General features: G+C 48.6%; 1 protein-coding gene across 3 annotated transcripts in view; it reads right to left on the bottom strand.

The window, feature by feature from the left end:
• The window catches only part of WSCD2 (WSC domain containing 2), a 229,759-nt gene that overhangs the window by 130,977 nt on the left and 85,827 nt on the right, over window positions 1–12,955 (bottom strand). For all 3 annotated transcript variants that reach the window (XM_075898761.1, XM_014572916.3, XM_075898762.1), the window contains exon 2: window positions 11,746–12,823. In XM_075898761.1, the coding sequence (XP_075754876.1) occupies window positions 11,746–12,115 (370 nt within the window). In that variant the 5' untranslated portion in view covers window positions 12,116–12,823. The remainder of the gene's footprint in view (window positions 1–11,745; window positions 12,824–12,955) is intronic.

Here is a 12,955-nt window from a genome sequence, read left to right as displayed (position 1 = left end):
GACTGCATAGATGCTCTCTTGAAAGAAAGCTCTGATTGCCATTCACAGAATAGCCACCAGGGCGCCTGTGCTTTTGTCGATTGGCTCTTTTTGCACAAAACCCCCCTGTTGCCCGTCCACACACACACCTTTTTGTGCAAGGACTCTTGCGCAAAAAGGAGTTATTCCTCATAGAAACAGGATACCTATACCACAAAAAACCCTCTGTTCTTTTGATATACTGCACAAAAACACACTTGCGGTGTGGACACTCCGCAGGTTTTAGTGCAAAAACAGCCATTTTTGCGCAAAACCCTGTAGTGTAGACATTGCCCGAGGAAGAAGCCTTTTTGTGAAAGAGCTCTTTTGCCAAAAGGCTTGTGTGGATGGGGAAGAGGCAGTTCTTTTGGAAGAAGAGGGATGAGAAAAAAGCACAGGTGCCCTGGTGGCTACGCCGTCCATAGTAATCACAGCTTACATGCGAAAGAACGTCAGTTCAGTCTGGATGCTCTCTTTCGAAAAAGCAGATCACTCTGTCGATGTGCTTTGGCAGTGTGCTCTCTTTTGGAAGAAGTTTTTTTGGAAGATCTCTTCCGAAAAAAGCTTCTTGCGCAAGAAGCCTGCAGTCTAGACATAGCTTTACAGAGCTCCCCTCCCCCCCCTGTTCCCCCAACCACTTCTATATGGCAGGGAGCAGCTTGTTCCATCTTGCCTGCACAGTTTCAAAAGGCAGCTCACACCTCCAGGCTACTGCTGGCCACTCACAAATCCCAGCCACCTCCTGTGCCACAGCTACAGCGCAGGCAGGAAAGGGTTAAGCCCTAAGGAGGCGTTGTGAATCAGTACCAGGGAACCCGGCTGCAGGGGCTTTAGCCAACCAGGCCAGAGAAGTGGCTCAGCAGAGGAGGATGCCTAAGGACAGAGCAGCCCCACACTCCCTGGGGCAGGACCTAGGGCAGGATGTGGTAAAGAGAATGTTACGCCCTTGTTCAAGGGGGCTTCCATGGATCCTGCCAGTTTGGAGCACAAACAGGCTTGAAATCACTTCCCTCCCACCACTCCTGAGCTTATCTGAGAGGAACAGAGGCTCTCCTGTGCCAGCGCTCTGCAGGGGCTTTGACCCATGCAGGGCTGAGCTCTTCCTGGCCAGCATACTAGGCTGCAAGGTGCTGGTCTTTCCTGGGGCAGCCAGAGGCAGTGGGGGGAGGAAGGAGCCTGCCAGCCAGTCTGTGGGTGAGCTGAATGATGGGACCAGTGGCTGGTTCTCCACACAGCTCTGGGAGAGGGACACTCCCTGCTGATGTGGGGATATGGATGAGCAGTGTGGCTGGGAGGAGGGAGTGAAGGGGAAAAGCAGGCAGAGGACAGAGAGAAGGGGAGCACATAAAGGGTATGTCTAGACTACAGGCTTTTGTCGACAGAAGTTCTGTCGACAGCTTCTATTGACAAAGAGCATCTAGACTACACCCAGTTCTGTCGACAAAGCAAGCCACTTTGTCAACATGAGAGTGTAGACGCAAAGGACAGTGTAGATGCAATAACGTCTTCTGTCGACAGAACTCTGTCGACAAAAGGCGTTATTCCTCGTAGAATGAGGTTTACAGCCATCGACAAAACTGCTGAGTTCTGTCGACGTTATATCGACAAAACTCAGCGGCAGTGTAGACGCAGGTTTAGTTTTGTCGACACAAGTCCACTTTTGTCGATAAAATCCTGTAGTCTAGACACACCCAAAGGCTTGATGGATGGGCAGCAGAGGGGACTTGTAACCAGCTGCCACCTGGTTCCTACCCTCACTCATCAACCATTGTAGCTTGTGGCCAGGGTCCCCAGGAAACAGAATGTGGAGCGGGGCTGCAGTGGAGGCTGTGCAGAGGGACCAGCCAGCTCCACACACTGCATCTTCACCTCCCTTTCCCACAAACACACACACCCAACCTTGAACATCCACCCCCATCATTGGCCAGTATGCCTGCCCACTTACTACTGGTGGACAAGCAGCTGGCAAGCAGGGTTCTGACCAGCAAGTAGGACCTACCAGCACAGATGGGGGGAGAGACAGGAAATATGGGACAATTTGCCTGTTTTTAAGAAAAACAGAAGGGCTTAAATATGGGACTCTCCTTTTAAAAACAGGACAGCTGGTCACTGGCTATGTCTACACTGCAGGCTTTTTGTGCAAGAACTGTTTTTTGCAAGAGTTCTTGTGCAAAAGGTCTTGCACAAGAGCACATCCACACTGCCATGTGCTTTTGCGCAAGAGCGCCCATGGCAGTGTGGATGCTCTCTTGCACAAGAAAGCTCAGATGGCCATTTTAGCCATAGGGTTTTCTTGCGCAAGAAACAGCTGTTGCCCATCCACACTGCCTTCTTGCACAAGAGCTCTTGCTCAAGAGGGCTTATTCCTCATGGGGAGAGGAATAACTCTTGTGAAAGAAGCCCTCTGTTCCAATGCTTTACTGTAAATTTACTTGTGCGAGAACAGGCGTGCAGTGTAGACGCTCCACAAGTTTTTGAGCAAAAATGGCTGTTCATGCACAAGAAGCCTGCAGTGTAGACTGTAGGAATAAGATGCAGACGAGCACACGCTCATACGGCAACGTGCTTTGCAGGAACACAGCTCGCTTCTTGTAAAAGCTGCACAGTGAAGCAGTTTCTGGCTGAAAGGCAGAGGGACACATTTTTAGTGGAGGGCACAAAGGAAGCACTCACCTTACTCACACTGTGGAAGGCCCTTAGGTGCATTTATTGCCAGTCCACAAATATGCTCCATTGTCTATTTGACCTACACAGACTTCATTCTGGTTCTCTTTGTTCACAAGTATCTCAAGCTGGCTCTCGCTGACTCTTTTTAATTACAGCCATAGCTGCTTAGACCCAGCCCAAGTACCGTGCAGTTTGATTTATTGTCCTGAGTAACCAAATTGCTTAGCTCCACAATAAAAAAAATTAAATGGCTAATAAATAATGTAGTGAGTCCAATATTTGCATTTTGAAATGCAGGGAAATTTTTGCACATTAGGCTTTGCCAAAAAGTGTTGAATACAGCTCTCCCTCTGCCTCACATGCAGCCCCTCTCTGATTGAGCTGTTCCTACTTCTGGTGGTTTAGCAGAAAGCCGGGAGAGGTTTCTTACGAATGGACTGGCTTTTGCTGAATTCAAGGATTGCTCTGAATAATATTAGGGCCAGCCATTTGCTGGGAGCTAAGGCATCAAGTGAGAGGTAGCAACATCTGCTTTTCTTCTGAACACAAAGTATCCCCTTCTGTAAGTGTCGCTGAAGCAAGTGTGGATTTGCCCATTATCAGCACCAATATGCATGGATAGTGATAACCCCTCCCTGTGTTAATCCCCATCTCCATCATTAGGAATTAGAAGCCATTTTATCAGCGATTAATTGCAGTGGACACATTACATATGGCCAGGCACGGGAATGCTGCATGGTTTCTTATGGTGACAGACAGTTTATTCTTGCTAACCATCTGGTGGCGATTCTCTATGTGTCAATCCAAATTAGTCTAACAAGCACAACTAAATACATTTCAGAAGTGGGTTTCCACCGATTCTGCTGTGGAAAGTGTAAGAACGCCACAAGGCCGGAGGGCACAGAATTTATTCAGGTGTTATATTTCCTGTCTCTTGTTATGTGACATGAAAGCCCACATGGCTGAGGGAATTTACTTTTTTCCAGCTTTGGAAAAGCCCAGTTAGTAGAAGATTGGAACATCCATCATACACAGGTCTCTTGCTGCCACTATAGAGCATGGACTGTCTAAAGAGCATTTGCATCATTGTCCTGCACCAGACAAAATAAGAACCATTCAACTGTGGTTCATATGCCCTATACTGCTAATAGCCAACAGTTATCCAACTGAAGCTAAAGTGGCTTGGGATATGTTTATGAGAAATGATCTGAGAGGAACACAGCATAGTGACTGCTGTGAAATATTTAGCTTGCTACAGATTTATTGCAGCCTTGCCTCCCCCAAAGAAATACATATTCAGCTTCTCAGTGGAACATTTCCATAGAAGGTTACTTCTTTGCATAATTAAATGTTTCACTGGTTACTCATCTGGCATATTAATGTGAAAGCCTGATTAATTAGGAGTATGTTGTCATTTCTACAGTCCCTGTGTCCTGGGAGTTCTCCAGGGATGAGAACATATCCCTACCTGCACACCCGGCAAGATGAAAGGTAGTGAGAGTTGCATGCTCAGAAAATAGCACCGGGAGGCCACCAGTTGTGCGTATCTCTCATCTCTTTACTCGGGCTTTGTGTGCAGATATTTAACGCCAGCTCCTTGACGTGTGAGTGGCTATTCTAGAGCAGAGTGGTCTCCAACCTTTTTAACCACAAGATCACTCTTTCAGTGTAAGTGCAATGTAAGATCTACCTCAAACCCAAATACTCTTGCCCCGTTTCCTTCCCACCCTTCTCTGAGGCCCTGCCCCTGCTCCACACCTTCTTTGAGGCCTCACTCTGCTCACTCCATCCCCCTTCCTCCCCGAATCGCATTCACTTTCACCAGGCTGGGATAGGGGTTGGGGTGCAGGCTCCGGTCTTGGGCCAAGGGTTTCAGAATGTGGGAGGAGACACCCTGAAGGTAGGGAGCTGGGCTGGGTTCTGGAGTGGAGTAGGGGATAGGGCCTTTTCCTGGGGAGTGCAGGTTGGGTGGCTTGAGTCCCTCTCCCCTCTACCTACCCTGGGAGCAGCCAGACAGTGAACAGAGGCTGCCCCAGGGATCCAGCTGGCTTCCACATTAGGAAAGAAGGACGAGGGACCCTCTGAAGGTAGGGAGGTAGGGTGGGCTCTGGAGTGGCACAGGGAATATGACTTCACCATCTGAAGCACAGGGTGGTGGACTCAAGTTCCCCCTGGCCCACACTCCACCCACCAATGCAGCAGCCTGGCAGCCAACACCAGCAGCCCCAGGGATGGAACTGGCACCTGCATTAGGAAGGCAGGATAAGGGATGCCCTGAAGGTGGGGTAGTAGGGTGGGCTCTGGTGTGGCTTAGGGGACAGCTCATTTGCCTAGGGTGCATGGAATGATGGGTTCAAGCCCTGTCCTACCTGCCCTGTGAGTGACCAAACAGTCTACAGAGAGTAAGGGACCCTTGGGAGCAGCGTTCCCCAAACTATGGGCCGTGGCCTGGTACCGGGCTGTGGGGGAAAAAATACTGGGCCTCAGCATACCTGCCAGCAGGGCTGGCCTTAGGCCAATTTGGGCCCTGAACCCGGAAGTGCAGGTGAGTTACAGAGCTGGGAGACCTGCTCCTCTGATATGTGGAGCTGGATCTCTCCCCTGGCATGGGCGCAGGTCCCCTGCTGTGCGTCACCCCACCCTGCCCTGCCCCCAGAGTGTCCCTGCCATGCGCGGCTCCTCATCACTGCCTGCTGCTGCCTGTGGGTGGGGAGGGTGGGGAGGATGCCTGGGTGTGACGTGAGGTGATGTTACGGCTACGGCCCAGGATTTAAAAGTCTTTGCTGGGCCCCAGTGGCCTCCAGCCCTTCAATGGGGAAGGGAACGAGCGGGGGAGGAGGAGGGGAGAGCTGGTCATGGGAAGCAGTCATGGGAAGCAGCACTGGATGGGGGAATCAGGGGAATCAGGGCAGGCTGGGGATATTGGGGGGCTGGTGGAAGTAGGGTTGCCGGGGGGTGCAAGGTTGGGGGCAGGGAGCTGGCCGGGGAAGATGGGGGGGGAGAGAAGTGGCCACCAGAAGCGGGGCTGGCCAGGGGGGATTGGCCAAGGGGATTGGGAGGAGAAGTGGGGGGGGGGGGGGGGGACCTGGCTGCCCAGGAGGGGGTTGGGGGAAGTGGGGCTGGCCAAGGCACAGGGGGGAGGAATGACCTGGCCATATGTAGATCTTGGGATGCTGCCCCGTCTCCTCCCCTCCCCCCACAAAGCATGAGTTAGTCCGGCCCAGAGAGTCTATTGTTTCCCTCCCCCCCCCCCCCACACCCCCCTCGAGTAGTTGCGAACTGTCTGGCTGGTAGACACACTCATGCAGCCTGAGCACATTTACCAGCCAGGCAGTTTGAAACTACAAACTGATACATCTTGATACATTGATATATCTAGTACTAATACAACTTACCTAATGAGAAAATGCCAGACATGTTATATGTCTGGTATTTTCTCAGTTTGTTTTTTATGTGTTTATATTTTTGGGCTGCAAAAAGCAGTATTGGGAAAAAAAGGGTTCCAACGAAAGTAAAAAGTTTGGGAAACCCTGGTCTAACCAGCTTTCTGTCTATCTTACAGTCCATTTATCCAATCCATATTCCTTAACTTGCTGGCAAGAATATTGTGGATGACCATATCAAAAAGCTTTGCTAAGACTGGCACTGGGGGTTTTGGGAGGACCAGAAACAACTTATTTGAATATTCATCATTTGATTAATGAATATGCAAATATGCAAATGAATATTACCAGTCCTCCAAAAGTTCGTGAATGGATTTACTGGTCCCCGTGTCAAAAAGTTTGGGAACCCCTGCTCTGGAGGAAAGAAAGTAGTGCTGGAGTGGCCTAGTGGATAAGGCATGTACCCGGGGCTAGGGTTTGGGCTCGGGTTCAAGTCCCACTCACCCTGGGAGCAGCCAGCCAGCTTCCTGGGGATAGAGCAGTGGAGTTAAGGCAGACTCATCCCTACCCTGGCCCCCTGCACCTATGTGTACAGCAGAGGCTCCATGGTCCCATGTGCTGCCTCGCATCTAAAGGCATCAACTCTGCAGGCCCCAGCTCTCCATTATTGAACAATTAGCCCATCATAAGATGGGAATTTCAGGTTTCTCCTCCATGTTGGTCTGAGACTCTGAGACTCTGGTCTCTCCATCTCTCCCTGCCCCCCCTGCTCCGGCTGTGGCACTTGGCTGACTTCTGCACCCCTCAGCCGGGCCACTGTGGGGGAGCAAGCAGCTGTTTGGGCTTCCCTGTGGTGGCCCAGCTGAGCATTGCGAAGAGGGGGGAGGGGCGGAGTGGTGACGTTCAAGGCCCTGCCTCCTGGTCATGTACGCCAGTGTCCTGCCCCCCTTGCCTTCTGGGCCTGGGCCCAGCTGAGTGGCACAGCGCAAGCGGCACTCAGCAGGGCCCTGGCCAGAGGGGAAGGAAGGTGGGGCACTGATGTACATGGTCAGGGGGCATGGCCGTGTACGTCAGCGTTACAGACTCACAGACACTGGGCTACTATATATATGATGGGAGCTGCAGGGAAGGGCAGCATGTGGAGACCCCCTGCTCTGACTTAGGAGCTGCAGGGACATGCCAGCCACTTCCCAGAGCAGCAATTACCACAGGGATAATTATCCCAGCTAAGACAGGTTCAGCATTTTAGAACTCACTCCTCAAAGAATTAAATTTAAGCATAAGAGAGAAATGAAAGTTATGAAATGCCCAGACCAGTCAAAAACCAAAAATAACCCACTTTGCAAGCAGTAAAAGTAACAACAACCCCTCATGTATGTTGGGTCAGAAGATGAGAGGGAAGGATAGTGCAGGTTTGTGAGAATGACAGAGACACACACAGGGTGTGAGAGTGACAGAGATTTGTGTTTCCATGCTACCTCCATCCCCTTCTCTCTGTGTGGAGATGGGGTACAGAAGTGGAGGGAGGAGGGACTCTGGACGTTAGTGCCCCCCTTTGTCCCTCCCATTCTCTGCACAGCAAGCAGGAGGCTCCCAAGGGGCAGTTCCAAGGCAAAGGGCAGGAGATGTGCAGCCTGAAGGGGAGGGGAAACTGAAGTGCCAGTGCTCAATAGCTTCCAGGCCAAACCAGTCAGGATCCCCTGTCAGAGGCTCCAAGATCTACTGGTAGATCCTGATCTACTGGTTGGTGACCATAATCTAAAGGAAATGCAGAGGAATTCCAAATGGAACACAAAATACCAGCCAGTTAATGATCATTTATGCCCCCACAGTGTGGAGATGAGCCCCTGTCTGTTTTCAGGGCTGCAGTCACTTGAACACACCTCTTGCAGCACGTAGGGGTAGTGTTTTTGGCCTAATCCTGTTTCTTAAGGAGCATTTGCTGAGAGGGTGCTGTGCACCACAATACCCCCCATGCCATTAGGAGCACAAGGGGAAAGTTGATCCGAATTAGCCTGTCTATCCTTGAATGTTATGGCCCCTCCTTGCACCGATTCTGCACAAAGGGGCTGATGCTGAAAAATGTCCTGGGATATTCAGCTGTAAAGCTAACACCCTGGGATCATATTCAGAGAACAGATGAAAAAAGTCATCTCCTCTTGTGTATCTGGCACATCTCACTTCCTTTATATTTTCTACAATCCTCCTTTGCACCCCCATGGGCCAGGACCACAAACATTGAACCCTGTAACCAGAATGGGTCGAAACATTTGCTGTGAATTAATTAAATCATTTTATTCATTTGCCATTTGTTGCTGAGGTTTTTTTGAAGTTTGTATGAGCCAGATGCCAGCATATGACCAAGAGGGGGAAAGCCTGGGGATAGGGGATCATCTTGTAACCCACCTACTAAACTAGATGGGTTCACTTTCCAAATGAAGAGAACAGAATTATCCTGGGGAACAGATAGAGAGACACTGAATTAGTTCACAAGAGGGGGATGTGTGAATGCTATTCTTTCACAGGCTTAGCTTCCTAATGGCTTGCTATGGGATTGTCTGGTTTTGCAGAATTCCTCCACTTTCCTGTGGCTGTACTGTATTTTTAATTGTGTGTTTTTACCACAGAAAAGCACCCAGCAATTAAAAACAAATGTTGGCGACAATATGGCCTTTTGCATGGTTGAAAGTTCACACAAGCCTTTCCCGGGAAAAGCTATGGAAAGAAATCATCTACAGGGCTTGAATCTGCTTCTGGTGATAACCTCACTAGTTACTACTGCCATTTCTTGTTTCATTTTGGGTTCCCATAATGGAGAATGCTGCAGCTATTTCCCTAAATACCAAGGCAATCCATTATGCTGCTGTCACAGGTGCACTGTACTGTAGCAACATGCTGTATTGCTTCTTCACACCAGCCCACTTTATTAATGACAACAAATTGTAACAGCATTCACACTCAGCCGAAGATGCAAGTTAGTGCTTCACGGGGGGAAAAACAGTAGATTGAGAACTCCAGATACAGTGTATTTGCAGAGTCTAACTGCTTTGTAAATGTACCGTTCCCCTTCATCTTCAAATCGGGGAACATTGATTGCAGGTAATTTTGTGTCATCATGGGTACTCTCCTGACATCTCATTCTGTTGCTGTTGTCTGATATTTCATTCTATCAACATATGTAGGACAATTTTCTAGAGGGAGGTTTATCCTCGGTATGAAGTACAGGTTGAACCTCTCTAGTCTGATACTCTCTGATCTGGCAACATCCATGGTTTGGTATGATTGTAGTTAGCCGGATGTCCACTTATCATGGGTGTAGCCAAATTTCCCGCAGTCCCATAAAGCTTGTTTTCAGCTATCAGTCCTGGCTCTCAGTGTTCTGTGCTGTTATTTACCTCTAATTTACCCCTAAATGTCTTCTAGAAAGCCCAGCAAGCAGTGGAAGCGGTAATGCTGCTAGACAATACTGACCTCCCATGGTCAGGCAAATTTGTTGGTTCGGCACCTGTCTGGTCCCAAGGGTGCTGGACTAGAGAGGTTCAACCTATATTAACCCTGGAATTCTGGACTGGATTTTTAAAAAGTGGCCCCTCATTTTGGGTGCTCAGCTTGAGCCATTTGGGGTCTGATTGCCAGAGGTACAGAGCACCCCTCTGCTTGCCTGGAGTAGGCCCCAAAATGGAGAAAGCCAGATGTAGTGAGCACTTCTGAATATGTAAACTCACACATGCAACCTTAGGGCACCTCAGAGACTGTTTGTCTGCATATACTTATCCAATGGGTAAATAAGTGACCTTTTAAAAACCAATGAGCACTACCTAATTAGCTTATCCTGGGTAATTAACATTTTAGCCAAGCCCGAATACATTATACATTATTTGCATACAGAGAGAAGTACAGCGGGGATCTCAGAACTTGCAGACATCAAATCTGAGAGTTTACTGCAAAAGTAATTGCCTGTATTTTAATCTCCCATTTCTTTAGAAGGCATTTCATCCAAAATGCCCACATCAAGTATCTGAGGCATACCAGAAGAAATAGCAATACGGTGATAAGGCGCCTTCATAATCAAAGGCAAAAAAGTGATTGTCTGGGCTGGCAGTCTGGCAAATACTTCAGGATGAGCAACAAGAATAACTACAGCACTGGAGTAAACAGCAACTGATCCATTCTCCACACACTTTCTACCAATGGCCTGGAAACTTTTTAGACTCTCCTCATGGAGCAGTGTGAATGTTAAGAACGGGAGGAGGAAATTGGGGAGCTTCTTAAATTGGTTTTGAGTTTACTTGGCTTTTGCAGTCTCCTCTGTGTAACGTACACCCATACAGGACAGAGTTAAGCAAAAAGAGGGAGGGTGTCTTTTCGTGCTAACAAAATGTAAGATGTGCTGCCTCTCCAGAAATATCATAATGGAAAAAAATTACTGGGAATGTACAAGCTAGCTAAGCCATGCAACTTGGTAAAGAAACAGAACCTGTGATAGCTCTGTACTCCTCATAAAATAACTGCCCTGTCAGGGGACTGTAAATTAGCTTCTCAGAGATGATAAGCACATCAGAAACAGAGCAATCAGTCACCACACAAAAGACACTGTCAGCGGAGGGTAGCAGGTTTCATTTAAAACAGAGATAATATATGTTTCAAGGGGCTTAGGATGAACTGACAGTTGTTTGTCTGCAGTGCCCTCTGGGACCCCTTTCACATTGCCAAAGCTAAACAGCTCAGGAATGTATGGTTCACGTAGACACAAAGACATTGAGGATGTTGATTTTGGGGCAAGCTCTTTGGCTGGCTTAGAAACATCACTGATTTGCTGCAGTGCTACCCGATCAGTTCCAATGTGCAGGAAGCCTCAGAAAGAGAAACCCACTTGAATGTTTAGGATTCAGGCTTTCTCAGCCTTTCAATTAGGTGACCAGTTGGAATATTAAAAATGAGTGGAGTCCAATGCTTCTTCCCCCCACCACCATGGGAAAAGATAAGGTGGCTTTCAGATTAGTGTTCCTCCCAGGGAGGCACCAGTAAAAAGACCGGGCAAAAGAAAGACTCTGGTTAATCTCAGTTACACCAATGTAAATTCAGAGTAACTCCACTGAAGTCCATGGAGACATAACATTGTATTACTGAGATCAAGGGGTGCCTAGCAAATGAGGCTCGCTCAACGCAAGAGACACAAGAGCATACTTACATTGGTAAGGTCAAGGGGACATAAATTGGCTCCAAGATTCAACTTGTGTTTTTCTTCCCCTGGGAGTTACCCTCATTAAAGTTCCCAGAAGGAGAGCTGGATGTTCTCAAGCTCCTCTTATAAACATCTCAGAGGGAGGTGGATTGTTTTGGTCGGAGGGCCTAGGACTAAAACTTATTATGAAATGAAAATGAGCAAAGGCAAATTCAAGCTGAATATCTGGGAAACAAATTTCTACTGGCTGGCAGTACATCCCAAAGGATGTGGGGGAAGCTGGCTTGAGTGAATTTTGAAAACCAGAATCAATAAAGCCATGGAAAATGTCCCTCCAGGAGATGGATGAACAAATATCAGTAACAAAACTCCCCTTGATTCCTGCAGGGCCAGGAGTTTGCTCCAGAGGTTTGCTGGGAGTTGTTGCCTTTTCCCTGGTGTGAATATATGCTGATATTCAGACAGTCTCCCCAAGCCCCATGGGACTCTTACCTCGGTCCTCCTCTTTCTCGCGGACCTTCCTCCCTTTGAGAGCTCTGCTCCGGGCCCCCATTTTGTTCCTCTCAGGCATATCCTTGGAAACACTCTTGAACCAAGGCCCAAACCTCCGGACAGAATTCCGGGTCTCTGGAGTCTCCTTGAAACCCCTTCCAAGCTGAACCACTCCTTGGTACTGAAACTCTGTTCCTTCACTGGTGCCTTCCAAGGGGTTGGGTTCATTCTCTGAGATGGTGGGCTCCCCAGCAAACCCAGCATGCAGAAACACCAAGCTGCCGGCCGTCAGGTACAGTGCGATCAGGGTGAAGAAGCGCACAGGTTTCCGCCGAAAATAACGCTGGAACTTTACCAATAACTTCGCCATAGCGCCTTCATTACTCGCCTTGTATTAGGGGAAGTTGCAGAGGAAAGACGGCAACAATCGTCTTGCAACTCTAGCTTCAAGTGCACAAGACTGGGGTCAAAACCGGCTGATATAAGCTAAGTGGGAAAGAGAGGACAATGGCCTTTTGTCAGCCATCCTGCTCTACTGGTTCAATTGCTGAAGTATTCCCCTTGGTATTGTTTTGGGATCAATAGGTAGTCACAAAACCAGATCAGAACTGCATGCTGAACTCATACAAAAATATTTTAGAACTCTATCTAGTCCAAAGGGGCAGGGGTAGGTGCTGGAGAGTATATGTTTCAGTTCCCCTTTCAGGCTAAGAAAACGAGGTATTTCTCACAGCAAAACGCAGTCAGTCCCAGTTGGCTCCATTTCATTCTGCTCCTGTTAACGTTCCTACAGGGTACCCTGGAGACTCCAAGGATGGCGGGATCATGTTAAGAAAGTTGAATGTTTGAAGGTGATTTGAAAGCTGATCAGCTGACGCAGCTCCCCTCCCTGGCTCTCTCAGCTTTCAGCTCCTCAGCACTGGTTCTTGCAGGCATTTCTGTCATGGAAATGGCACCGTCTCTTTTTCAGCGAAAGAATGAAAGGTCCCTGGATGCGTCTCCAGGTACGGAATACTAACTGGACCCCTTTGTTCAATGCATCTCCATTCATTTCGGTCTCAGCGCAAGAAATCTCCACCTGTGAGTCAAAAGGAAAGACAATGATTAGGAAAGTATTTTGAAGGGAGAGATTTACAGCATTTGAAGCTGCAGGCCTCCCTCAGACTCTCCGATCCCAGTCAAGATAAAACACAAGACCTCTTCTTTCCTT

Source organism: Pelodiscus sinensis, chromosome 15 (assembly GCF_049634645.1).
Source record: "Pelodiscus sinensis isolate JC-2024 chromosome 15, ASM4963464v1, whole genome shotgun sequence".
Classification (NCBI taxonomy): Eukaryota; Metazoa; Chordata; order Testudines; family Trionychidae; genus Pelodiscus; species Pelodiscus sinensis.
This window is presented reverse-complemented; position numbering and strand designations above follow the sequence as displayed.